This window comes from Candoia aspera, chromosome 1, assembly GCF_035149785.1.
Source record: "Candoia aspera isolate rCanAsp1 chromosome 1, rCanAsp1.hap2, whole genome shotgun sequence".
Lineage (NCBI taxonomy): Eukaryota > Metazoa > Chordata > Lepidosauria > Squamata > Boidae > Candoia > Candoia aspera.
The window spans coordinates 229,784,629-229,810,975 of record NC_086153.1 but is presented as its reverse complement, the minus strand read 5'-3'; the positions used below and the strand labels follow the sequence as shown (position 1 = coordinate 229,810,975).

Genomic DNA, 26,347 nt, shown 5'->3' with positions numbered 1-26,347 from the left:
CCACGCTGGCGACGAGCAATCCCACACGCCGGGGGTGGGGGGTGGGGAGAAACTCCCGTGAAAGAGACCAGTAACAGCTAGAGCCCGAGTTACAAGGTTGCTCTTTCTTTTCAGCCGCAAATTCTGCCCAGTGCAATGTTTCTGGTGGACTCCTAAGAGAAAAGGGCCCGGGCAGGTAGCTTCAAATCAGCCGGGTGGCTATCGCCAGGTATGTGGGGGAAAGGTAAGCTCTAGGTCGTTCAGGCACAGGACAGCTTGAGAGACCCGCCCCTCCCCTCGCAATTACTATCCTTCCACAGTATGAAGGGTCCGGCTTTCTGTGTAAGTGGCTGGGCGGAGAGAAGAAGCAGAACGAGATGGCCGAGAGACGATTGCCTTGGGAAGTGAGCTCCCGTAGTTGCCGCAGATTGGCACCTCCTCCTCCCCCGCCGCTGGTCTCTCGCGTCTCGGGCCTGTTCCTTTAAGAGCCACTGCCGAAAGACGCACTCGGTATTGCTTTGCAGACAGTATCCGTGCGCTCGTTCGTCGGGGTGGCTGGATGAAAGAGCGGAAAGTTTACGGCTGGCAGGCTCCCACCCCGGGATGAGTGAATGAGTGGCCCGCTGCTCCCGCCCCCTGCAGACGGCTTGCGGCGGCGTTGCGCTGGCTCCAAGTGGCACCGTCTCAGTCTCCCCCGGAGCGGAGGAAAGGCGCAGGGGTTCGTCCGCGCATGGCGCTGGTTACCGTCTGTCGTTCCCCATCGGGGAGTGGCCACTCGACTCCCACCGGCTGCAAGGTGAGCCCCCCCAAACGCCCCGTTCCCTTTTACTCTGGACAGGACACTTGAGGATAGTATCCCGCTCTGCCCCCGCGGCCGCCCCTGCTTTCAGCGCGCTTTCCTCTGGGGCCGTTCACTGTCCTGCCTCCGTCCCTCCTTTCTGGGGTCAGCGACCGAGGATGCTTTGGCGCCTGTTCTTCCTGAGCCCCTACCCCGAATGTATTTGCCTTCCGTCTGTCTTATCGGTCACTGCATACTGTGAGCAGGGTTATGCAGAGAGTGGCCTCAGAGTTCACCATCTTGTTCATGAAAAAAAGGATCCTCGCAGTTCCCTTAGGGGCAGCTTTCCGAAGAAGGGCAGGGTAAAAAAAAAACCCGAAGGGGAAGAGTCAGGCGAGAGATTATCCAATTTATGCAGGCCTCTCTTTTTTCCCCCCATACTGTGCATGGAGAGAAGCAGCCGTGCTGGCGATCTGAGGAGACGGAGAGCTTTGTCACACTCCAGGCAGTCTTTCCTCCAAGCTGCCGGTGGGTCACCACTTTCCAAATTAGAGTGTGGAAGATAAATGCAATCATCCCCTTAACAGCATTGCCCTTCAAGCATCCATTTTGCTTTAGAATAGCCAAAGAATGGCAAAAGGGTGATTTTTTTTAAAAAAAATGGCTAGTTTCCATTTTTAAAAAAATTAAAATGAAGTCTTAAAATGTTAAAAATAACATTAGAAAGGGTATCTGTGCCATCTGTGATAATAATATGAAATACAGAATAGGGGGCTGAAAGTTATTCTGGGTGATCAGCTGTACGGGGGTACGGTCTGGACATGTGCTGGAGGAATTGCCTTGCCCCTGCCTTGCGCTGGGGGCTCAGAAGGTGAGAGGTGAAGCAGTCCAGCTGCTGGAAGCTGGTTGGTTTGAGTTACAGTCCTCTTGACTGCAAGGGACACAACAAAATCAAGGAAATCATTTAGTTGAAAAAATACCATTCAGAACTTGTCCATGGATCTCTTTTCCAACAGATTATAGTGGTTTGTGGAAAGGTTCTCCCCTTCTTTTCCTGGACTGCTCCATTTCTATCCTCTCCTTGTATGGAAGCAGTTTAGGAAACCTGTCAAAATATGGCCATTCTTTCTTTGTATTCCCATTAAAATACTATTTTCTCTAATCAGTTTTCAACAGCCCAAGTTCCTGTGGGGAGGAATAGCCTCTAAGAGTTGCTTGTCAGTAAGTTTCACAACCTGCTACTTCCTGCCAGCTCCTTGCAGATTGCAACGTCAGAGACCAAGAAGTACTGCAGAAATGTCCCTTGCACAATGGCTTTAGAAGAGGAAGACTTTCCAGTCCTTGACACCAGTGCTGGGATAGAGGCCTGGGCCTCTTGCACCAGGGCACCTGTGCCTGAGCTCAGTCCCAGGCTTGACAGTCCGTGGGACGATCTGGAGTTTCAAGTGTAATTAGACATTGTGCAAAGAACTGGCAATTAGGAAGTGGCACAAACGCTGTTTGTTTTTTTCTCCTGTGCTCAGAAATGTCACAGGAAATTGCCAACAAAATGGGAAGCACATAGATAAAATTATGCAAGAGCTGGAATTCAAGGCCAATCTAGAAATCCTGAAAAGGAGATGGGAGACAAGCAAAGGAACAGTGCCCTGCTGGCCTCTGAATAAGTGTTTCCAAACCTTTGGAGGAATCCTTGTTACTGTGAAGCTAAGGCACAGAAAGAAGGAGAGGCCTGCCAGGACAGTTATAGACCATCAGCCAGATATTGGGGCATACCTGGTGCTTGATTTGCTTTTGCTACTTACAAAACCAGGAAGGTTGTTAAATGCTAGTCTAGTACTACGTATTGTCTGATACTGTCTGAATACTGTGAAGCATTTGACTTCACAGTAGCAACAACATCTTTGGCTGGTACAGAATAATGAGAACTAGAATAACATCTAGGAGCATGAGCCAAAAAGTTATTTGTATCAGTAATGTCATAGCTGGAATCTTATTGCCTAGCCTTGGGCAAGCCACTCAGCCTCAGCCCCACCACCTGCAATAGACAGATACAGGGTGTTGCGACAATAATATATGTGCAATGCTTTCAATTTGCAGAAAGTATTACTGGAATTCGAAGGAGTAACCTTTGCCATGTTATATCATGCAACTTAACAACTAGGTCTCATTACTGTAATGGGGGCATCTTGGCCTGCAACTTCTTGAAAGAGCATGTGTTCCAACCATTGATACAGGTCAAGAATTAGCAAACCTATGAAAGCCACAATTATAAGTTAGTATCTTTTCCACTGTAAAATGAGCCCTTGTTTGGACCAAAGCAAAAATTAATACAGCAATTTTGTGCTCTGAACTGAAATTTAACCATCCTTCTTCCTTCCTTTTTGTCATGGAGACAGAGTTTCAAGGTAGGAAAACCTTTCTTTGAAATGTCTTATTATATTTATTTTTTTAAATGTGTGCACTGCCCTTCAAAGAAATGCTTTCTTAGGGTGGCTTCCAATGCATAATATTTTTTCCATATTGATTTACCATAAAATGAGCCTGGTTTTGAAGCACCTCATATACAACTAGCTACTTCAAATGCTCCATACTTCTTTAATTAAGGAAGCCTGTCCGTATTCCATGCATCTGTACCTGTACCATGGAAACATAGAACTGATTGCGAAGTGGGACATTTGGGGGGGGTTTTGTAAAGTAAATTTCAAGATCTTTTAGCATCGCCATAAATTGGGAACATACTAGTGTTGCCTGTGAAATAGCAGAGAGAGGAACTTAGCAAGATTTCCCAGGGGGTGGCATTTGTTGCTGCCATGACCAGCGTGTCTTGCTCCCTCCCCCATGCCCAGCTGAACAAGCAGAGCAAATGATCCAAAATAGGCTATAGTTTGGGGGCCCAGAGTTCTGTGATGGAAGTCCTGTGAATGTCCAGGACTCTAGCTGGACAAAGCAATCCCCAAAAGGATCTGCTTCTGCCACAGAGGTGTTAGGAATAGGAACATTATGTCATGCTGAGTTTTCCCATGCCAAGGCCAATAGCAGAAATAGTTACTCGATGACTCCACATGTCTGGATTGGACATCGTTCTCTTGATACAAAGGACTCACTCTCGGACCACTACTAGGGATGGGTCCTGCCAGCCATGTGATATTTAGTATTGACTTAAGACCCTTGATTTAAACACTCAGCAACAGTGCTGAATATCCTTTGGTGGTGGCAAGTATGAGCTTACCATTCCAATTATGTACAAGGAATGGTTTGTTTAAGTTATGCAATTGCACAGATAATAGTTTAATGAGCCATGTTTATATCTTGTGTGTTACTTTATGTGATGGTTTATGTCATGTCCTGCATTCTAGATCAAGTAACTTTGATCTAGAACTAAGAACATTTACTAATGTCTTAGGTGAAAGGCAACCTCTTGTGGTTCCCATGGTGGTAGAATTAGAATTCAGAGCTTCTGTTTAATTGGGAGGATCTGCCATACCCTCTGGAGGTCTTGGGAGAAGGAACCAAGTGATGTTAGATGTGAAAAGCCAGCACTTCTTTTAATGGCAAGCAGCAACTTCTTTTTCTGTAATCTGGAGAGAAGTGCTAATCAACATGGAAATCCATTGCAGGATGAAGATGTTCCCAGAAAGAGACAGTTGCAGCGACGGTAAGGAGTCACCCTTCCTTCCTATATATTCTTTATATAACCAGTTTTTAAAGAGACTACCATCAAACTGCAGGCTGTCCAGGTCCTGCCCTGAAAGTTTTCACTTTTTTTTTTTAATCACGAAGATTTAAGTCTGATGCCTCCTTGAGCAGCAATTGAACATACTATCAAAACAAAACATCCCCCCACAAAGGATGGAGGCAGACAAACACTCTTTGAACCTTTAAAGAAATGGTTTCAGTTCTTGATCTGCACAGTGAAGAATTGGAGAAATACTGTATGAATATTCCTGAAATGCTAGTTTAGGAGCTGAGTAATTTTGCTATTCTTCATCAGGAATATACCAGCACCAAAAAAAGAAAGATTGGAAGAACCTGCAACCATCTGAGATTTTTTTTTTAAGTAGAACAGATTGTTTCAGAATATAGATATTTAGCTGTGGAGAGGGTATATCCAGTTTGCTAAAGAAAAATAACATTCATGGAGTTAAAAGTCGAAATTCTGATCATAAGCATATTGGAGCCAGAATCATATTTTTCCAACCAGGAATGCAATATTTGGGCAGGTCTCCCCATCCTTTTTTGCACTGATGACCATTTGAAAATTTGAGAGCAAATAATGGACCCTGAGGCAGAATGGCTGGTAGGAACATGCTTGCCCATTCATAAAATGGTTGCCATGGAGTACATAACCAGATATTTATTGGTTGATTGGTTGGTTGGTTAAATGTACAAAGCACTCAGAATGCTATCTGCCACCTCCTTGGTTCCTACTCCTTTCTACCCCAGCTGACCTGCCTCTTTTTTTTCAGGGTAGATGATACACTTCCAAGAAGAGACTGGGCATCACTCACCCACATTTTTTTTCTAAATTATTTATGGAGACCAGAGGCATTTTTGGAAATAAAGATAACGCTGGAGGTTAATGTCTTGCTGTGCAGTATGCCTGCTCCCTCACCTTTCTTCTTTATAATAATAATAATCTTTAAAAGAACGTATTCAAGGTGGAGCCAAGAAAGGGTTTTGTGGGAAGGTTGATTCCTGTAGGGTCCGTGCTGAGGATCTCTCTCTTAGGGAAAATTCTGCAGTTTGCACTGCAGAAGTGTGCACTGCAGAAGTGTGATAATTGCATATTGATTACTGAAACATTAACTATGAAAGAAAGCTCTTAGTCACAAGTATAGAAAATAGGAAAAAATATCCTCCAAAGAACATTTTATGTATATGAAAATCTATTTATATTCAATTCCTAACAGTATCAGAGAAAAGTCTCTAATCAAGATAGACTGCCATTGCCTCCCCCTCTAGAGCAATATTTACTATTTTTCAAGCAGACTTCTTTTCCTGTAGGAGTCGATCAGTGGAAAAATTAAACAGTTTAGACTAATGCTGCTTCTTTGTTCTAAATGCTGGTTTCCAAACAGCTGTGCTTTAAAAAAGATGTCAAGACACGATTGCCCACATTCCTGTGTGTCACTATAGGAAGCCCTTTAGTCCTTTTCCCTTATTTGTCTTTCCTCACACACTTTTATAGAAATATCAGTGTCCAAAAAGTGAGGGCGGTGTGTAGCATAGCCCCTTGGATTTTTTTTTAAAGTCAAACAATAAAATCTAAAACCAAACAATACATTGGTGTTTATTGCAGCTTCTCCTTTCTTCATTATCAGTTTTCTTTGGACTTTTTCATATATTCCTTAGAGGTAAAACTTTTTTTCTTTTAAATTTCAAAAACAACTGTTATTTTAAATTCTCTGCCATGGAGTTTTAATGCTTCAAGCCAGCAGAGTTCTTACTCATTTTCCTCTGAACACAAGAGCTGACTGACTAGTTCAAATTCTGTGATTACCTTCTAATTGTAGAAAAAAAGTCTTCTCTTTGGGGCTAGGGTATAAGATAATGGGTGTAAGCTCGTCTTCTTCCTGGTGCAAACGTCCTGCTGCCCTTTCAGAGGGATCAAGACTGACTTCTTTTGCAAATAAATAAGCAGGGCTTTTTTTTCCTTTCAGCTTTAGTCTCTTTTTTCCCTCCTCTTCTTCAGCCACAGCTTTGTCATGGTCAAAGGAGCTGCTCTACTCCTGCCAGAAGAAGACAAGTTGGAACCAGTCCAGGAGGGTCCGGCAACCCCCCTAGACCAGACACCTAAAAGTGAGGATGCTGTAGCTGGGCAGCAAGAACTGCACCTGAAGCAAATGGTGGGGCTGCTGCGGCCAGAAGACACCATCCAGCTGGTGAGACTGCTAATGGCGGGGCAGGGAGTGGGGCACAAACAGCAGAGAAAAAGTAGGAACAGGAAAGGCATTGAGCCTCAAGAAGCCAGAAGTCTAGGGCAGTGATGTCTCCCCACATTTCTTTCCATGACCCACAGACCTCATACTCCTGTGACGTTTATTACTCCAGTTCTGCATTTTGCTGTCTGATTAGTAAAAATCCAGCATTCCTGTCAGACCAGATCACTTTGCTAATCAAACTGATCTGGAGGAATTGTCCTGCTCTGCACCCTAGGAGGCCAGTGGGATCTTCCCTGACATATCTGGTTCAAGGAATAAACAGGTTCCTATCCTGCTGAGCCCCCTTCGGTACCCAGGATGCTCTGCTGTTGTCTGACTGTGACATAGAAAGGAGCATTTCTCTGATCAGTAACATGTTGGCTTATAGCAATTAAGCAATAATTGGTGGTGAAAGGAGTTGGTTTGTTCTGCTGAAGCAATTTTTTTATAAGAGACTAATGGTTCATGACTGGCCTACTTTTCAGTAATGCAATAAAATCTATGTCTGGACAATATCACTCAGATTGTAGGTGAGGCTTCATATACTGTAGCTAAATGCACCTCCAGGGTGGCTGGAATTAGCTGCAATTAGAAAATTCAGAAGAGTTTTGTCCTCGTGTTCTCTGTTATATTCTCATGTTCTTTCTATATGTGGAAATGTTGTGCTTTTTCCCCTCACATTCCATCATGCGAGTTGCCCCCTGCAGACTGCAGGAGACACAAGTTTATTGCCTCAAGAGAAATTCTGGAGAACCCAGATTGCTTCCCAGGCTGATTCAGACTTTCCAAGTTGCTTCCTTCTTCATATTATTCCTTGTTTATGACCTGATGTAGCCTTTTTTTCCTATCTCCTGTTGTGATGCGAGGCTAGAACCAATGCTACTTGGCAGTCTTGTGAGAAATGGACTCAGCCCTGTCCACCTTCCGGGACTCTCTCTCTGGGCCCTCGTTGTTCTTCTTGTGGGGTGGGTGGTGGGTGGGGAAGAATTCCTCCCCTTTGGGAATGTGGCTTTCAGACATTTGGCCAGGAGCTCAGCCACTTCCCCATTTATGGCCTGTGGGGCTCTTCATCTCTTGGGCAGGCAGCCAGAGCTGGCGTCTCTGCTGAGCCTGATCCCAGCTTTGTCTCTGGGGCCTCTGCTGGGCGATTTCCAAGATGGCTTAAATAACTTTTATTTTTCTTTCTTTTTTTCCCCCTTCTTCCTAGAAAGTGAGTCACAGCAGCCTCCAAGCACCTGGGACAATTTCTTTCAGGCAGTGGCTTTCAAGCTGTGTTCTAGTAGACCCTGACTCTCTTTATAATAATAAATATTATAATAAATAAATATAATAAGAAGTTACAGTGGACACGTTACTCTGAAAGTCAGTTTGTCCTCCAGTGTAGATCTTCCTCTTGCCATGTGGAAAACGAGTTAATAAATAAATGTACATCTGTTGGGGGTCCTATCAGTTCAGGAGCCCCAAGATTTTTGTTCAGAGCTTCCACATCTAGCTTCAGAATCTTTGCAAAGCTGCTGTTTTTCCATGTTAGTGTGGAACCCATCGCCAAAGGGTTTGTAAAATACTAGGCTGGTAGTGATTCCCCAAATGGGGTTGATCTAAAAAGGCCCTTTTTGTATTTGTTTTTGGCAGGTACAGATACTTAAGGGGCCCATTTTACCCCCAAGGACTTGTGACCTTGGCCCTATCCATCTTTCAAGTGTGGCCAGGAGTGTCTGAAGGGTGTGGTCAAAAAAGTCAAGATGGCAGTCATATATAGTGCAATGCCATAAAAAAACAGGTGGTGCTTTGATCTGCAGATACCCCTGAGTGCGGCCAGTAATATGCTGCCAAAGCCAGGGGTGGTCCTCAAGAGTGATGGAGTTTGCATTCTCCATTACAAGCCATTATGGGATTTGGTTTAGTTCTGTAAGCTCAACAATTGTTGCTTATTCAATAAATCATGGCTTAGCATAATATGCGAATACTGCATAGTTTTTCTCACTTACTTATCAATATTTACAAAATTATCAATATTTACAAAAATGCCTCCCACCCCATGAAGCTCTTTTTCCATAGCTTTCCTTTGGTTAACTATGAACCTGAAATGACTGCCATTCCCAAGGACTGCATTGTTGGTTTGTTGATTTTCGTGATCAGAAATGGCAGCATCTTGGTGTTCAGGCAAGCTGCTTAGCCACAAAAGGTTGTTAAGGAACCATTCAAAATGGGGATAAATTGGTAGTTTGTTCACTCACATTAATCAGCATAGTGTGTTGTGTGAATATACTTTAAATTTCCAGGCCTCTTAACTTAGAGAAGAAACAAAGGTATGTTCTCAAGGATGAAAAAAAAGGTGAATTACAGAGTTTAGTTCTATACTGCAATCTGCCTTCTTTTGTTTTAAAGCTTGATATAATATGATTTTACAGATAAGTTTTATAATTTTTGAAAACTAGTTTCTTAGCACCAAATGCAATACGAAGTACAATTCAGCTTACTTGCAAACATGTTTCTTTTTCTGGATAATTATGCAAAAAAATTCTCCTCAAAACCATTGCTTCTTTTCTGACTGGAAATTGAGCCAACAGCCACCAAGAAGGAATGAGGTTTATCATCTCTTTTAGGACTGGCTAGAATCTGTACATTTGCGTTACTCAATATGACATTTTAATGTAAGTATAAACATGAAGTGTAGCCAAGGCCCAAGGCTCATAGAAAACTTCCAATGGCTGGTGAACGAAATCCTTCCCTTGGATCTGTGGGCAGCACCACACGTTTTCATGGTGGAGATTGCACTGATGTGTATATGTCAGTGATACTGGAGGGCAAAGTTGCAAGACTGGTACGTTTTCCTCCATGCAGGCTGTGAGACTGGAGTCAGCGCGAGCCCATAGAATCCGATACCTGTTGGTGGTCTCAGCAGCGGAGATGGAGGGCAAGAGCGAGATGGTGCTTTTGGGGGTGGACTTCCCTGACGAAAGGTGAGGAGACAAGGGAGTGGTGATGGCAGGAGAACGGGAGGGATTGTACTGAAGAATAGAGAGAATAGCTGGGTTCACATGTCACAATAACATGTCGCACTGTACCTTAGTTTTGTCTCAGCATGCTGGCTGAACCTAGTCACTTTGGCTTATAAACTTTTATATTCTGTGAGTTCAACCATTCTGGTTCTGTCAGTAAACTCTGGCTAATGCAGTGGGTTAATCTAGTCCTATATACAACTGAGGCTGCAGTTCTGTCTGCCCTGGGGATCCATTGGTTGATCTCTTGCTAATTTGATGTTGTTTTATCAGCTGGAATGAGAGACAAAAACAAAACAAAACGGCTGGTAATTATGGATCCAGACAGAAAATGGTCCTGAGGGCAAAATCTATTTGACCCTATTAATCATACCTGCACATCTAAATTACCTGCATGTGTAAATATGAGTTCATTGCTGAACAGAGAATTTAACAGTATAATTTAGTCTGGAAGTTAACTTTTTGATTTGTTAGAATGAACAGGGAGTCAGATGTCCTTGCCAGTCTACTGCAAATCAACCCACTGATTCCAATTTAGCCTCTTACCCTATCATGCCACATCATTCCACTTTCTAAATGGTGACTTGTGGAAAAAATGAAAGAGAGAGCATTTGGTTCTTTAGTGTTTGCTTTAAAGCCTATTCAAAAGCCAAATTTAACAACATGGATTGATAAATGTGGGTTTTGTATTTGGGGTTTTATTTCTGTAAGCTACCCGGAGTCATTGTGAGTGAGTTGGGTGGCCATATAAATTAAATAAATAAATAAAAACAGAACATAAACTAAATGGCTGCGATGTGTTTTACTTGGGGCTGCCTCTGAAAACTGCACAGAAACTACAGTTGGTACGAAATGCAGTGGCCTGTATGCTAGGAAGTGAAAGCCATTGTGGCCCTAGGACAGTGGGGTACTTTTCTCTTATAAAGGCCTACATGGCTTGACTCCTAGATATTTCTAGAATCAAGGCTTCAGTGTACAACTGACCTGGCCTGACTGCTCATCTCAAGGACAGATGCTCAAGGCCCTCTCTGTCCATGAGGCTGTTGAGTGGAAGCCCAGAGGCAAAGCTTCTTTGTTGCAGTCCCTTCCCTCTGGAGTAGCCTCCCCCCAGGGGTTCAGTTGGCAGCCACCTGATGCAATTTAGGAACAGTACCATTCCACAGAGACTTCAATAGGTAGTTGTAATTATCACCATTGTAAAGAGGTGCCAGGGAATAATTATTTAATTTATTGTAATGTAATTTAATTCTTTTATTGATCCTGTGTTTTACTGTTTTGTGTAAACAGCCAGGAGTCATACTTGGAATTCAGTGCTATTATTAGAAATAAGCAAATGCTTCTGTGCTCCAGTTCACAATCCCTTTTCTCTCTTCATAAAATAAGTTACACGTAAAACCTTCATCCGAACCATCTTAGCTTTGCAGTTGTTCCTTACCTCATGCATATCTAACCTGTTTTATATATTTTATTCCCTGGTCAAACCAGTTTGGCAGTTCACAGAGGGCTTTTTTTCCTCTCTCTCCTATTTTTCCAAAGTGAGTTCTCCCAGAACTTTTGTTTATGTGTTCAGCTGGAAGCAAGTAAAGTTTGCTACAGCAGAATTCCAAATCAAGAAGCAGAATAGAAGTGTTCTGTGTTTTCTCCTTAGCCACCACAAAGATTCCCTATCTGCATAATATAGTACAGTCTCTCTGCTGTGGAGCATCTATTTGACTGAAAACCTGCTGATAATACATTTGTTTTTACAATATTTATCAAACAATTGCAAAAGCAGGTTTAGAAGAGAGCACAGATAAGGACCAAAGAAACTAGTTTCCAAAGCAAACTAGTGTTATAATGCTTGTTTTAGATACTCTCTTAATTCCTTCTTTCTCTCTCTCTTTCACAATCAGCTTGGCTACCTGCACCCTGGGTATGGTGCTTCCACTTTGGAGTGACACCCAGGTTTTCCTTGATGGCGATGGGTAAGATAGCTCCTACTCCTTTATATTATTCCATATAATTGCAATTATTGGGTTACTTTTAAGCTTCTATCAGGAGCTTGCTTTGCAAATAGATTGGCATACACAAACAGACTGGGATAATGAAAGGTCATACTCAATGTGTCTGTTTCTTTTTACTTCACAAGTTGTGCTCATATGGAATAAAAGGAGATGTCTTTTCTACTTTCACAAATAGAAGTGGCATAAAGTTTAGCCTGAACCACTAAGATTTTATTTTTTTATTTCTTTATTTTTCAAATTTTGCCACCACCCATCTCCCCCCAGAAGATTTCATTTGTTTCTGGATGAGATCCCTCCCCTTCGGTCTTACGGAACTGACCATTTTTCTATTCTCTTCCACATGTTCCTTTTTTCAAGATCCTTCCCTTCTGCTGCAAATCACAATGACAGCCCCCCTCTTCCAAAAGAAAAGTGATGAAATGTGTGTTGTGATGTTATAATGCAAACCCTGGCCTTTTGTTCTTGCATCATGAGATTGGAAGCAAGTATGTAAGTCATGTAGCTTGCCTTTTGATACGACAATGCAAGTTTTCTCATTTTCTCTGCCCCCTGACATCGGTGACTTTCCACAAGTTACTTCCTGCTATATCTGCATTTTATTATATTTGTTGCTATTATCAAAGAAGCATTTATATCACAATCAGTTTGCATAGCTGTTTCAAATTTAAAATAAACAAGTCCCTGCCCAGAGGACTTACAGTTTAAAATTTAATACAGTAGTAACAGTGGGAGTAGATAAAGAAGACAAACATAAATGGAGGAAGAACATGTGTTGCTATGGCAGGATTAAAAGCAGCAGATTTATTTATTTATTTTATATGGCCACCCATCTCAAGTACATGACTCTGGGAGGCTAACAATATTTAAAAACAATAATAACAATATAATAAAATAATAACATAAATAACATAAATAGCAACCAAGAAAAACAACCCACACCAACACTAATAATCCTAACAGTTAACACAACCAAGAAACAGGCTCACCCACACCATTATGGCTCCACGCTCAATGACAGAATCAGGCCTTGCAAAAGGCTAGCAGGGTCAGGGCAAGTCTGAACTCAGAGGAATGATGTTCCACCAGTGGGGCCCCACAACAGAAAAGGCTCTCTTCCTGTTAGCCCTGTGAGGTAGTCCAGACAAGAAGTACAACCAGGAATACTAGCTCTATCTTTATTGTAAAGTTACATTAATAGAATCTTGCAAGACTGAAAGTATTTCTCCCCTCCTTTCCTTTTACTTTCTGGAAAACTAGGGAGGGTCCCTCCTGAAACACTTCCCATACCTGCACCATTTCTGTGGGCTGAGATATCTTTTACACACTGGTTGTCCAGTTGTTGCTGTTTTTCCTGTCTCTCAAGGTCATTCCCTCACTTCCTGGGTCTCCCAGATGGCACTTCCTAATGGATGGGACCTGGAACATGCTTCTCTTGCCAGATCTAATGGGATGGGTAGATACAACTGGGAGTAACCCAGCCCCAAGCCATGAAGGGCCCTAAAGGTAACCACCAGCAACTTAGAAACATACTGGCAATGCAGCTTGCGGAGCAGAGGTGTCACATTTTGTACTGTTGCATTTTGTACCAGCTGAAGCCTCAGGCAAAAAAAAAATAAAATCCAAACAGTAGCTTCCACTCTCAAGAACAATATAACAACAAATAGATGACAACTTTCAATGTGTCAGTGGCACTCAAAATAAGCTTCAATGCTGTTTGTCTAACACAACTGGTATTTGGAGGACACGGGTTCCCCAACTTAGGTTTCCATGGGCTACATCTTCATTATTTGACCTATTTGAGTCATCTGAGTCAATGGTTGTAGGATTCAAACCTGTCATGCGTGAGCTTCATGCCGTAGCTCACAAATTGTTCCGTAGACTCTCCATGTCTGAATCCTACTCCTTGTACCATCTTCATTTAATGCACAGATGAAAAATAATACAAATAACAGCATGAAGCAGAGAGAGAGGCTTTTAGCCCTCTATTAACTGTGATAAGGTGAGGTCCTGCCTTATTTCCAATGTCAGTTGTCCCATAGTAAAGGCCCCATTACAGAAAAATCAAAATTATCACATCTATCTGAGCAAGACCTGCAAAAGATGCTCAGTTGAAAACTGGGTGTGGAGTGGACTGTAAGAGAGTGGCCAGTCCTGAAGATAACTTGGGCCTAAGCTATTTAAGGCCATATAGAACAAAATGAACACACTGAACTGTGGTAAAAATTCAGTATAATGGTTTCAACAAGTGGAGATGTGGTCTGCCCAAGAGCTGCTACTCACAATCTGTGCTGCCACTTTCTCAACCAGCTGCAATTTCCAGACAACGTCAAAGGCTGCTCCATGAAAAGGGCATTGTGATTGCCTAACCTGAAGCTTGTTTTAACTCCTAAACACTAGTTTTCCTATGTCCTAATGTAAAATGGTAGAAAATCTTACTGCCAATTTTCAGCAATTATGCCACTGAAATTTCATGAAACATTTGGAGGAGGTCCCAGGGGCCAGAATACAAAGAGGGATTGGGGGCCACAAAATGCCACCCATGAGCACTCAGCTAAAAGCCTGATAGTGTAGTAACATTTCCTAGGAAGCAAAAAACATCAGACTTTCAGGCTTCTGGTCTACTTTGGCAATCACTCCCTGACTTTTAGTGGTAAAGTATGTAGACAAACATCTATTAGAAGGTTTTGAGCAACATTCCAAACAGGTGGCCACCCTGAAACTCCTTCTATTACATGTACACTAAGCAGTGAAAGAAAAAGGTGTACTTCTGAAATGACATGGATAAGTCTTATTGCTTTACAATGTACCCTCTAGCTTAGCCTGTCAGTCTCCTTGCCATGGAGGAAGACACCCAATTTACCATTTGCTGAAGACCTGTCCTCATGATGCAGTCCTCATCTCATCACCAACCTAAAGCTGGCTTTAGGTCTTCTGGCATGAAAGGAGTGTTTTTCCTCTCACACCAGCACCAGACTTCCCATCCAGACAACTGACAGTTCATGAAGTCATTTTCAGAAGCTGGCAATCTGCTGGCCTCCAATTGGCCTGCTACAGAACTGCCCATCAGGCTGTTGAGTTTTGCGCTTCAGTGGCCACTGTGGTTTGGTTACCAGAGAGACTGGATACTTCCTTTGTACAGATATTTTCTTTCTTTTTTGTGTAGTTTGATCAAAGGAATATTGACCTACTGGAAGTCTGAATTCCATGAGGTCAATATTCCCACTGGTAAGCAGAAAACAGAACTATGCCCAGCAATTCTTATTTAACCTATACAGTTGTAGCAGAAAAATGTTGGTTGGTGAAAAATGTTGGCTAAGGTGAAATATTTGTCTGGCAGCAATAAATGGACTTTTTCTTCAGTTTGTGGCTTTCATTTGGGTGGTGAAAACCAAGGAAAGAAAGACTGGTGGGGCATGGGGAGAAAGAAAAAGAGAGGCTGGGGAAGTTCTGTATAATAGATCTGCATTTGAACATTGGAATATTGCTACTCATGTCCTTAAGGTGATGTTACTGATTTGCATGAGCAGTTTAGGGGGATCATTCTCTATCTTCATTTCTAATTTCCAATTTTCCAAGAAGAGCAGGAAGGAAGAAGGATGCAGAAGAGAAACATCAAATCCATGCATGGCAGACAGCCCCCCACACCCCGATTGAGCAAAAAATACCAAGATATTAGCCTTCTGGTGGAGTCATGGAGTAGTAGGAGAGCTTGAAATCACAGAATGTTTTTTCAGAGTTCTAGGTACAGAAATACTGACCTGTCCAGAACTTTTTAGAAAGCCATCCCTCTCTCACATTCAGAGAAATGTTTGGTGGTGATGCAAAGAGGGAGGGGAACAGAACAGCAGGGAACCCATCAATTGCTACCCCAAAACTTCCCCACATTCAGCTGTGTCCAGGCAGCAGTACTGATCAGCCTCAGTAAAGGTAGCTTGTGGAAGCGGTTCTTTCGATACTGACCTGTTTTCCTCCCCTCATTGGCATTGCTGTGTGAATGAGCCCTCTCCCTTTTTGCCCCAAGGCAAAGTTGTGTATTTTGCCCTTTCTTGCCACATCCCAGTATAATTTCATTAATTTAATCTTGGTTGCTTGCCCCTATAAAACCCTTTATGGTTAAAAATGGTTTTATATGTAAAAACCAAGATTCTCTAGGATTTATTTATTTATCCTTCGCATTCATGTGCCACTCTTCAAAACCAGGTTTTACAAGAGTGGCTTATAGAACAACTACACAATTTAGAGAGTGGGGGATGTACAGCTTGACATACTAAATTTAGCTGGTAGAATCCATTTTTAGGACTCATGGATTAATTCTGTTGCCGTTCCAAAAGGCAGACACAAACTGGTTTAATTTTCAGATTCCATGGGGGGGGGGAAGTCCATTTTTTTCAGATGACAATGGGATCTGGCGTTCTGGAATATTTCAAGCCAGTTGCACAACTGTCCAAACTCTTGCATTCTTCTTTACAACATTCCAGATATCTGCATTCTTGCTGGAGTACAAAGTTACTTATGAGTTGACTCTCCTTTCTTTAGGGGCTTCAGTGTGACATCTGGGGGACAAACACGGATCTTTAAGCCCATCTCTGTCCAGACCATGTGGTGAGCAAGGCTGTTGACTGGATGAACCATGTTAAAGACATCCATAGAAGATGATAAATGAATATCAGGAAAGATACTGAAACTATTACTGCTGCCCCTCATGCTGTGAAGAAGAAAAAAAGATCTATTGCATTTTTCCAATGGTGCCAGTAGCTTCCAAGGGGTTTAAAATGTAAAAGGAAGCTTTGGAGTTCTTTTATTAGCTGTAAATCTTGTTTATTTTTAAAAATTTTAAATATATGTTATTTTATGGTGCTTATAAAGCATTGCAAATATATTCAGCTGTCCTGAGGTCAATAATTGTATCTGAAAAATGAAAGCATGGGGCTAACTGCTACAGGTTATGGTAGCTCTCAGTTTAACTCTTGGACACGACCTCTTCTGCTCTGAATGCTTGAGGTACTACTTAATATTCCCAGGGTCTAATTGCTCTCTCTGCTCTCAGGTCAGCACTGCAAGTACTGCACAAAGCATGCAGCGAAGCGGTCTGCAACAACTATTTTCCTGGAGGGGGTGCATTGAGCTGGACCGAGTGGTATCAGAAGGCTGTGAATTCTGACCAGAGCTGCATTAATGAGTGGCTAGCCATGTCTGACCTGGAATCTGTGCGGCCCACTTCTCCTTCCATCTTCTCTGACCAGTCAGTGATGCCCCTTTTCCCCCCTGGGGCTGGTTGTAGGCTGTCAGTGGACCTGTGAGGGTTCCTAGAAGGAGCTCTACACAATGTGCTAATCCCAAACCCAGGCAATTTTTGGAGAACCTTGCTAGTCAGTCTAGTGCCAACCGTGCCCCATTCTTGAGTCCTGCCTCTGCAGTCCAGCCCAGTAACCTGGACTGGAAGATTGTGATGGGGGTGGGGGATGCTGATCAAATCCCATTATTAGCCTCGTGGCATTTTTTTAGGCCTAAAGGAATAAATTTCTGTAAGGAAATGCTAAGGCTCAGGATAGTATTAGATTTATACCCCTGCAGCTGAGGGGTGTATAGTGGTGGGACTGGGGTCTCTGTGTGGGAAACCTGAAGTGATGGTGTTGGGGACAGAGTCTGGTGGGCCGAGAGCTTTGCCGACCCTCCATCTCTGTGCCTCAGGCCGACAGCACAGGAGATGACAGAGCGGATGATCCGGGCCAAGCTGCGTGAGGTGATGGGCACCACTGACCTGGAGAGCATCACCTCCAAGGAGGTGGGATGTTGGGACAAGAGGGCATTGAAATAGGAGTGATGGGGGTGTGGGGGAAAACAGGAATGGCAAAGTGTGTGAAGAGACGGGACTATGGGAACAAGAAACATGAAAGCACTTAATAGAAACAAGGAAGGAAAAGAATTGGGAGGGATCTGGAAAGCTGGGATCTATATGACAGGATATTGGGTGGGGAGGGTGTGATTAGAAAGAAGCCCAAGTAGAGGATAACATCAGTCGTCATCTTCCACAGATCCGTACAGAACTGGAGCAGCGAGTTGGCTGCAGCCTGAAAGACTACAAGGAGTTTATTGACAACGAAGTGTTGCTTATCATGGCACAGATGGATCGGCCTTCTAAGATCTTTGACTACCTCTACTTGGTAAGAAAATACAAGAGGGGAACCCTGATGCCAGCCTTCTAGTGGTCAAAGGTCCCAAAGATTACAATCAGTGCTGCTTGGTTGGTGATATAGAGGGAATAGGGAACAGCCTTGAAGGACAAGAGGAAAAGCCGCTACCAAGGCAATGATCAGACAAGCACAGCATAAGCCCATTCCAAGAAACTAATCTAAGTAAATGTCTCAGCCCCCTCCCTAATTCACTTGAAGATAAAATGAGGGAGGACAGGAGCACGTTCAGACTTGCAAGATTCTGTCACTGTAGCTGTTCCAATAAAAGTAGTTTTAGTTCTATATGGCATTGGTTTCTTAGTCTGGTCTACCTTATAGGGCTGACAGGTATCTTGCTGCCACCTGGTAGTCTTACTCCCCCAGGTGGTAGTATCTTCTATCCCACAGGCCTCAGTTAGAAGTAATATCATAGAGATCAGCCTTCCCAACTGAACTTCAGCTCCCAGAATTCTAAGTTAACATGGCTAATGCTTGATTTGGAATTCTGAAAGTGGAAATCTAATTATTTTGGAATTGGCCACATGGGACTTTGTCACATACAGTTGAATTTTTTTCCTGGAAAATTCTGATTGTGTAGTGAGATTTCCACAGGGAAATTCAGATATTTCCCCAAGGAAGCAATAGCATCCTCCTTGCTATCAACATTGCTGTAGGGAATGTGGTTTCTTAAGTAGCAGAGTACTAAATAGACTGCCTGTGATCTGGTTAGGTTAATTCAACAGTCTAGAATAAAGCCCATGAGAGTTACTAACCTGCCAAAGAATGCCTCACACCATATTCTGTGCTAGTCGTTTTTGGCTTATAGCTTCCTTTCTTTACTGCCTGCAGATGGCTCTAACTTGCTATTGCACTCACTAGTACTAACATTTAGCCCAGTGGCTATGTAGAAATTTGTGTTACTTATAAGTAGCACAGTTTCTCCCTCCTGAAGATTACTGCCCCCTTGGGCTGAAATTAAGGTAAGTCTTATGCCTGTCCTCTGCTTTGAAGTAATAAGCTTCCCTCTGCCCCCTTCCCACTACCATGGTGCAGCTGATCTCTCCGTGTTTTCTGCTACTTTCTGTAGCAAAGCTGAAGACTGTAATAGGCTGGGAAACAGGAGAAGACAGTTGGATTATAATAATATGAATGCTGTGGTATGTTCAGGTCCTGAAAGAGATTCAGATCCTAGCCCTCTGAATAGCCTCCTCAACTATTCACACAGAGACCCTTAGCAAAAGTCTGAAAAGGCCTTTACTTTAATTAACTGACGGATCAACTGGGTTCTAAAAGTGCAAGCCATCCAGTTTCTGAGACTTCTGTAACTTTGTCCTGTTCTCTTTGATAAATCTCATTACAAAAAAACGCAGAAATAATACTGTTTTTTGATGAAGTGGGCTGCTGAAAGCTTGACAGTGAAAGGGAAAAGTTGGGATCTGTTTGATCTGTGATGGAGCTGCCTCTGGGGAAATTGGAAACTGCTTCATCTAGGAAAAAGCTTGGTGTGATCATCTTACTCTGTACACCCTGGGTGTACACCCCTTTGAACTCAATGGGAACTCACGTCTGAGAATATGTACTTAGGATTGTATTGGTAGATGCTATAATTATGTCATGAAGACACATAACATATGGACAAGGGCTGTGCATGCTTCAAAAATGACTCAGAAGAGATGCTTTGGAACATGTGGGACTGGAGTACAGAATCTTTCTGAAGCAGCTGTGTCTTTCAGATTTCTATATTAACCTTAAAAAATTCAAAATAGATATAAAAATTGATGTATTAAGACAACTGCACCTTTAGTGTGGTTTTTTAAAGCAGTAGCATGTGTTTTCAGGCTTGCATGGAATCTGAAAAAAGATCTCTCTGCTTTAAAGAGGTGCTTTCTGAATCATTTTCCAAGCATGCATGCACATACCCACCTCAACAAAATGGCAATTGTAGATGACATTAATAAATTTTAGGTGGATTACCAGTGAATAAATGATCTCCAAAATGCAGAGTTTAGCAAATGATTCCCTGCACATTTTCTTTAAATAGGACTTAAGGGGGCTTTGTGACATTTTTCTACCTATAGTTTCTCACATGGAATAGCATGAAAAAAATGTTTCTTCTATCCTGAAATGGTACAGAGCAGGAGGGCTTATTCCACTGACTTTGCTTAATGTATAGTTCTGAGTGGTCTGCTGTAGCAAGACCAGAATGCACATAAATTTGTTAATGTTTACACAACATGAGAGTGAGCTGTGTGCCTGGGATTGTTCCTTTCCACTCCAGGGCTCTGAATGGAATGCCGCCAACCTTGAGGAGCTCCAAAAGAACAGGTATGTAATCTTTTCGAGCTGTTGCTCAGAGAACAATGCTAGCAACTCCAGGAAGTTCATCCTTGGACTTTGAGATAGCTGTTTACCACATGTCTCAGTTCAGACTTGTTTTCCAGTTGGAAGTACTTTCAGCTTTTGGTTTAAATTCCATCCTGGGATACCAAGCAATTGTAGGAGGGACATTTAGGAAACAGGATAGGGCTGGGTAAATTGAGGTGGAAGAAACTGTGCTAAAATTAGATAGATAGCAGTGGTTAACAGTCTCCATGTGAGGGCGGATTGGGAAAGCTCACTTGATTTCTTGCCTGTCTTTAGAGTCAGCCATATCCTCAATGTGACTCGTGAGATTGACAACTTCTTCCCAGAGCATTTCACTTACATGAACGTGCGTATCTATGATGAAGAGGCCTCACAACTATTGCCATACTGGAAGGAGACCTACAGCTTCATTTCAGCTGCTCGGTGAGAACTGGGCATCAAGATGAATGTCATACATGAACGTGGCTGAACTAGCATGCATTGTAAAGAGTTTTAATTTAATTTTGCCCTAATCCAGTTAATAGCACTCCTGGCACAGAAGCAGGCTTCTGTGTGTAGATGCTATGATTCAGTTAAAAGAGTTTCATAAGACACATCATCTCCTGTGAAATGCTACGTGTGCACATACCACATTTCAGCAGCTGTTTAAGAGAACCTGCAAAACTGGGAAGAATTCCTCCTTTTGCCTCTTCTTTCACCCTTCTTTTCTGAGCAACCATTCAGCACATCTCCATGCTTTATTCAGAACTGATGTGGGAAAAGATCTAGTTGTGGACCTGTGAGTCCAATTTTGCAGAAACAATTTCTGACACAAAACCCAAGGAATTATGTATGGGAATGGGAGATAGATAATCCTTGTCAAATTTATCAGAGCCACTTGTTTAGAAGAGCAAGAAACTATTGAAGGATTCTTGGCTCAGGAGTACCATCCTTGGTGGGAACAATCTCTGAAATAACCAGAATCCTTTCCAAAGCAGCACTGAGCATTCCTCACTCCCCAGGTCATTATCATAGCATAATATAATTAACTGTGTCTATGGAATTCAACCAAGAAGCTGAAGTTCTTTCTGTTCTGGGTGTGGTGGTATCCCTGCTCATGGCCATGATTCTCCCTCACAGGATCCAAGGCTCTCGGGTATTGGTGCACTGCAAAATGGGAGTGAGCCGTTCTGGCTCCACGGTGATTGCCTATGCCATGAAGGAGTATGGTTGGTCACTGGAACGGGCCCTTGGTCACGTGCGAGAACGGCGACCAATTGTCCACCCCAATCCAGGCTTCATGAGACAGCTGGAACTTTACCAGGGCATTCTGGATGCCAGGTAATTGGAAGGGAGAAGGACATACTGGGCCAGTATATATGTAAGAGGACAAAGGATGTGGAAAGATAACCAGTTGCCTGACCCAGTCTTTCTATTAAATTCAGTTCTCCTGTCCTAGCCCCCGTTACAGGCAAATCTGTACAATGGTAGCTTGATAGCCTTTTGGAATGGAAAATTTGCCTGAATAGGGCTATACGAGTGGGATGCTAATTCTTCTGTTCCCTACCATTTGTGTGGATTTTGTGGAAATTTCAGTGGGGAGCAGCTAAAGGGGGTACTTTTGGAATGAGCAATCAAGTAGTGGCAGATTTATTTTACAGTTATCCCTGTGACTTCATTGTAAGTCCATATCTTTCTTAGCTCTTTTTGAAAGATAGTAAGTGATTCCTTACTCACCTGTCATTGCCATTCTGCTACACAGAGAAAGAAAACCTGTTACTTTTAACATCCCAGAATTTCATGCTCCTCTCATGTCTCTGTGCAGCCGTCACAGCAGCCTGTGGGAACAAAAGGTGGGAGATGCCCCATCAGGAGGCTCTTCCGATATAAGTGATGCCAGCAGTGGTCATTCTGGAAGCCTGGAATATGAGACTCTGAGCTCAGATGAAGAACCAGAGGTGCCAGTAACAACTCCCCAGTATTGCTTTCGTCCTCTGCATGAGCCTTCCGAGAATCCCAGTCATCCTCTGCCCCCCACTGGCAGCCCCCAGCTCAGTCCTCAGGCAGTGGAAGACGCTGGGGCATCAGATGATTCAGGAGCTGAGGAGGTGCGGAGACACCTAGCTACCATGACAGTGCCTGAGAAGCCAGCCATACTCCGACGGGAACGCATTAACCTTTATGCAATTATGCGCAGCATCAGTGAGATGGATAGCCCAGAACACACCTCTGTGACGGAGGGCACACCTGAGGAAGAGGTATGGGATCGTGCAAAGGTATCTGAGGAGGAGTGAATGGGAAGCAGAAGAGAGAGGCTGTTTACAACCTAGAATGTAATAAGGGAGTAAAAAATGCCAATGCATATTTATTTATTTAAAACAATGCTTCCCATTAAAAGAAATCTTGAAATGCTTTCCAATTAGAAATACAATTACACTGAAAAAATAGGATAAAACAATGAATAAAAGCATACTTGAGAGCCCTGTCCAAGAAGATGGTGTTGACCACTACAGGTGGTCCTCGGTTGATGACCATTCATTCAGCAACCATTCAAAGTTACAATGCTGAACGAGGAGACTTACGGCTAGTCCTCGAAGTTGTGGCCATCATAGCATCCCTGAGGTCCTGTGATCACCATTTGCGACCTTCACTGGCTTCCAACAAGCAAAATTCAATGGGGAAGCTGGCAAGAGTCACAAATGGTGATCACGTGATGTGTCTACCGACTGTGCAGGATTTGTCTAATGACAGCAACTGGAACTGCCAGAACTCTCAACGTAAGTCATAACATTGCACTTTATGACCACGTTGCATAGCAACAGAGTTTGCAGTCCTAATTACCATCATTAACTGAAGACTACCTATGTATACCACTCACTGATGTTGGTATATAGATCTTCTGGGTCTGATTTTTTTTTCAGGAGTGGTATCCCTATAGACTCCTCCTAAAAGAAGAATGTGTAATCTCCCAGACTCAGCTGAACACCCCTTCATATTAAAACTAATAAGACGTGAGAGACAATTTAAGCAGACATGAGCTTGGCCTCACTTGAGCAACACCTTGTCAGGAGTTAAAATTAAATTCATTCCCATATCTGAAATTAAAATTAAATTCATCTCCAAATCTGAAAGACAGGGCCTGGGTTCTTCTACCAATTGGATTGTCAAAACTAGAATCTTAGTAATGAATCTGATTGATTGTACTCTAGAAGGGTCTAAGGCCCTCTCCTACCAAGGGTTGTATATGATGATTTGCTGTGCCAGATTCCCAGAGGCCCCAAATCACAGCATAAATCAGGGTAGGTGACATTTCAGGGGCAGAGAGTTGCATTCAGTCTAATAAGGCATGTCAGAAAGGATTAGAGCCAAAAGAATGAAGAGGGGACAGCCAAACCTAAAAATGCTGAGTATAAAATTATTCAACTAGATGCTTCTAAGACAGAATAACACATGTAAGCCTTAGCAGCAGCACACAACCATACACGCTTTAGCATTGTTGCCCAATGTTTTGTTCTTAAAATGAAATTGTTCCAAACCATTTACACGGAAATGTTAACCAAGAACAATAGAATGTGGAAGCTGAAGTGACAGAGGAAAGCCAAGGTAAATAAAAGAGAATCCAGTATAGTTGGTGATGTGCAAATCAATGAACTCTTCCTCTCCCAGCAGGTATTTCTTCATGCCGAAAGGAAGACCTGTGAACCATCATCCCAAAGTGAGGAAAATGAAAGGCCAGTGACAGACTCTACAGCAAAGTCATCCCTGCCAGGGGATCAGTGGGCACATGGACGGAGGCCAGGGCGACGGGGACGTAGCAGGGCTTCCAGAGGCCATGCTCAGCCTTGCAAGCAGCTCTCATACCACCCAGCACCAGGCAAAGTGTATAAAGCTGTTCGGCACATGGAGGGTTCTGTCTCGCGTGGGCGCAGGCCCCCCTTGCAGCACCGCCTCTCGGTGGCTCATCTGGCTGATGCTGCCCTGGTGGTGAGTCGGACCAAGGAGTTTGAGGGACAGATGGATCCTGAAATTTCCAAGAAGCTCCAATCGCCATCTTCCTTGCCATGCTCCAGGTCTCGACGAGTTGTGCGCCAGGCCAGTGTTGACATGGACCCCAGTTTGGTCTGAAGACCTTTTCCCTGCCTTTCCCCCTTTCTTCTGTCAGTAAGCAAAGGATTTCATGGGGTCCCAAGGCTGAACACACGTTAGTGATATTGAGCTGGGGGAGATGTATCTTCTGTACACTGCCTAGGAGGAAGAGCGAGGAGGAGAGAACTGTTCTGCTGTTCAAGAGACCACAGCTGCTTTTCAAGTGCATCTGTTCTTTCTATGGGAAGTGGCAGCAGGACCAGTGTTCTTACTGGCTTTACTCCATTTATTTGTACAGACCTGCTAAGGGCCCTACAGACTTCATGGTTTAAGTTCCATATGGCAGGGCTGTCTGTTCCTTTAATTCACTTTGAATGCCTTCATATTCTTTTCTTCCCCAATCCGATATTTTCCAGATGTTTTGGACTGGAATTATGGTCATCCCCACCTAGCACAATGGTGGAAGTTGTAGTCAAGCATACCTGAGGCCTCCAGATGGGCCAAAGGTTGCTTTACAGAGAAGGTTTAAGACTGTAACCTCTCACTGTGATCCAAGTGGGGAATGAACTGCTTTCTCTTTATTTTTGTGTACTTACAGTCACTGTGCCATTGCCAGCTTAACACAGCCTGAAAATAAAGTTAATTCATTTTCCACTTGGTAAACTCAGGTTGTATGTCTTCTTTTGAAGCATATCTCCATTCCTAACCCTAACCAAACCCTAACCAAAATAACAGGGAAAGGGGCAGCTCTTGGTTTTTATACTGGGACTGGGTTTATACCGCATGCTAAGCCATGCTTTGTCTAGTTAGGCTTCACCTGATGTGTGACCCCCACCCCCACCACTGTAGTTTGTAAATCATAATATATGGTTTGGCGTGTTGTGCAACCTAGGCAATTGTGGTTTGTTCAAGAACCATGGTGAAAATAAACCATGGGCGGGCATGTTGCATGAATTCAGTCTGGGAGTGAAAGCACAACCCATGAGACTAACAGCAACAAAAGCATCCAACAACTAACAGGCTGTGAAGCAATTACCTGGGTTCTTCACAGCAGTTAATGAGGTGAATCTTGCCCATGCTTATTAGCACAGCAAAGCTGCTCAGGCCTGGCTCACTATGTCAGCAGTTCTCAACCTTTTTGGTACCAGGGACCGGTTTCGTGGAAGACAATTTTTCCATGGACCGGGGGGGGGGGGGGAGGATGGTTTCGGGATGATTCAAGTGCTTCCTCTTTTTCCTGACCTTTTTATTATTTTTTCTTCGCGCCGTTTGGAGATAGCAGCCAATGGGCTTGCTTTCTCTGACAGGAGGCGGAACTCAGGCGGTAATGCGAGCTATAGGGAGTGTCTGTAAACACTCAGGCTGTAAATTCACTCTCTGGCCCACCACTCACCTCCTGCTGTGCCACCCGCTTCCTAACAGGCCACAGACTGGTACCGGTCTGCGGTCCAGGGGTTGGGGACCCCTGCACTATGTGATCAAAGTTTACAGTAACTGGGCCTGTTATTACACGTATCTCACCCATTATCAGTAGTGAGGAGTCGAAGGAAGAACCGGTTTCATTGTAGCTATAATGAATGAAAATGAAATAAAACATCTGTAGAGGAAAAAAAATAAACTACAGGCATACCTCATTTTATTATACTTTGCTTTATTGCGCTTCGCAGATAACTGTTTTTTTCCAAATTGAAGGTTTGTGGCAACCTTGCATCAACAAGTTATTGGTGCCATTTTTCCAGCAGGTTAGCTTTTTTTTTTTTTTGCAATAAAGTATTTTTTAAATTAAGGTATATACATTGTTTTTTTAGACACTTAATAGGCTACAGTATAGCGTAAACATAACTTTTCCATGCACTGGGAAATCTAAAAATCCATGACTTTACTGCGATACTCATTTTATTGTGGTGGTCTGGAACTGAACCCGCAATATTTCTGAGCCTGAATCTTTATACCTGGGCTCCATCGCTGCAGCTTCAGCCTAGAACCCAACATGCTTTGGAATCTGTAGTCCTGGCTTCACTGTTGGGTTACCCTCTTCTCATGCCTACTGATAAGTGCAGAC

At 43.1% G+C, this 26,347-nt stretch overlaps 1 protein-coding gene across 5 annotated transcripts; it reads left to right on the top strand.

The window, feature by feature from the left end:
• Positions 1 to 339: 339 nt before the first annotated feature.
• Positions 340 to 25,912, top strand: SSH3 (slingshot protein phosphatase 3). 5 transcript variants are annotated; one of them, XM_063289038.1, is made up of 14 exons: positions 340 to 775; positions 4,375 to 4,412; positions 6,450 to 6,639; positions 9,523 to 9,641; positions 11,573 to 11,644; positions 16,220 to 16,285; positions 16,731 to 16,925; positions 17,375 to 17,468; positions 17,719 to 17,847; positions 20,135 to 20,181; positions 20,497 to 20,643; positions 21,340 to 21,540; positions 22,025 to 22,457; positions 23,869 to 25,912. In XM_063289038.1, the coding sequence occupies exons 1-14, from the start codon at positions 710 to 712 to the stop codon at positions 24,322 to 24,324; spliced, it is 2,253 nt and encodes a 750-aa protein (XP_063145108.1). In that variant the 5' UTR covers positions 340 to 709; the 3' UTR covers positions 24,325 to 25,912. The 5 variants fall into 5 exon arrangements, with proteins under 5 accessions (XP_063145108.1, XP_063145106.1, XP_063145107.1 ...); XM_063289036.1 differs by having other exon boundaries at positions 344 to 775; positions 23,866 to 25,912; XM_063289037.1 differs by lacking the exon at positions 340 to 775 and having other exon boundaries at positions 4,150 to 4,412.
• The last annotated feature ends 435 nt before the right edge of the window (positions 25,913 to 26,347 follow it).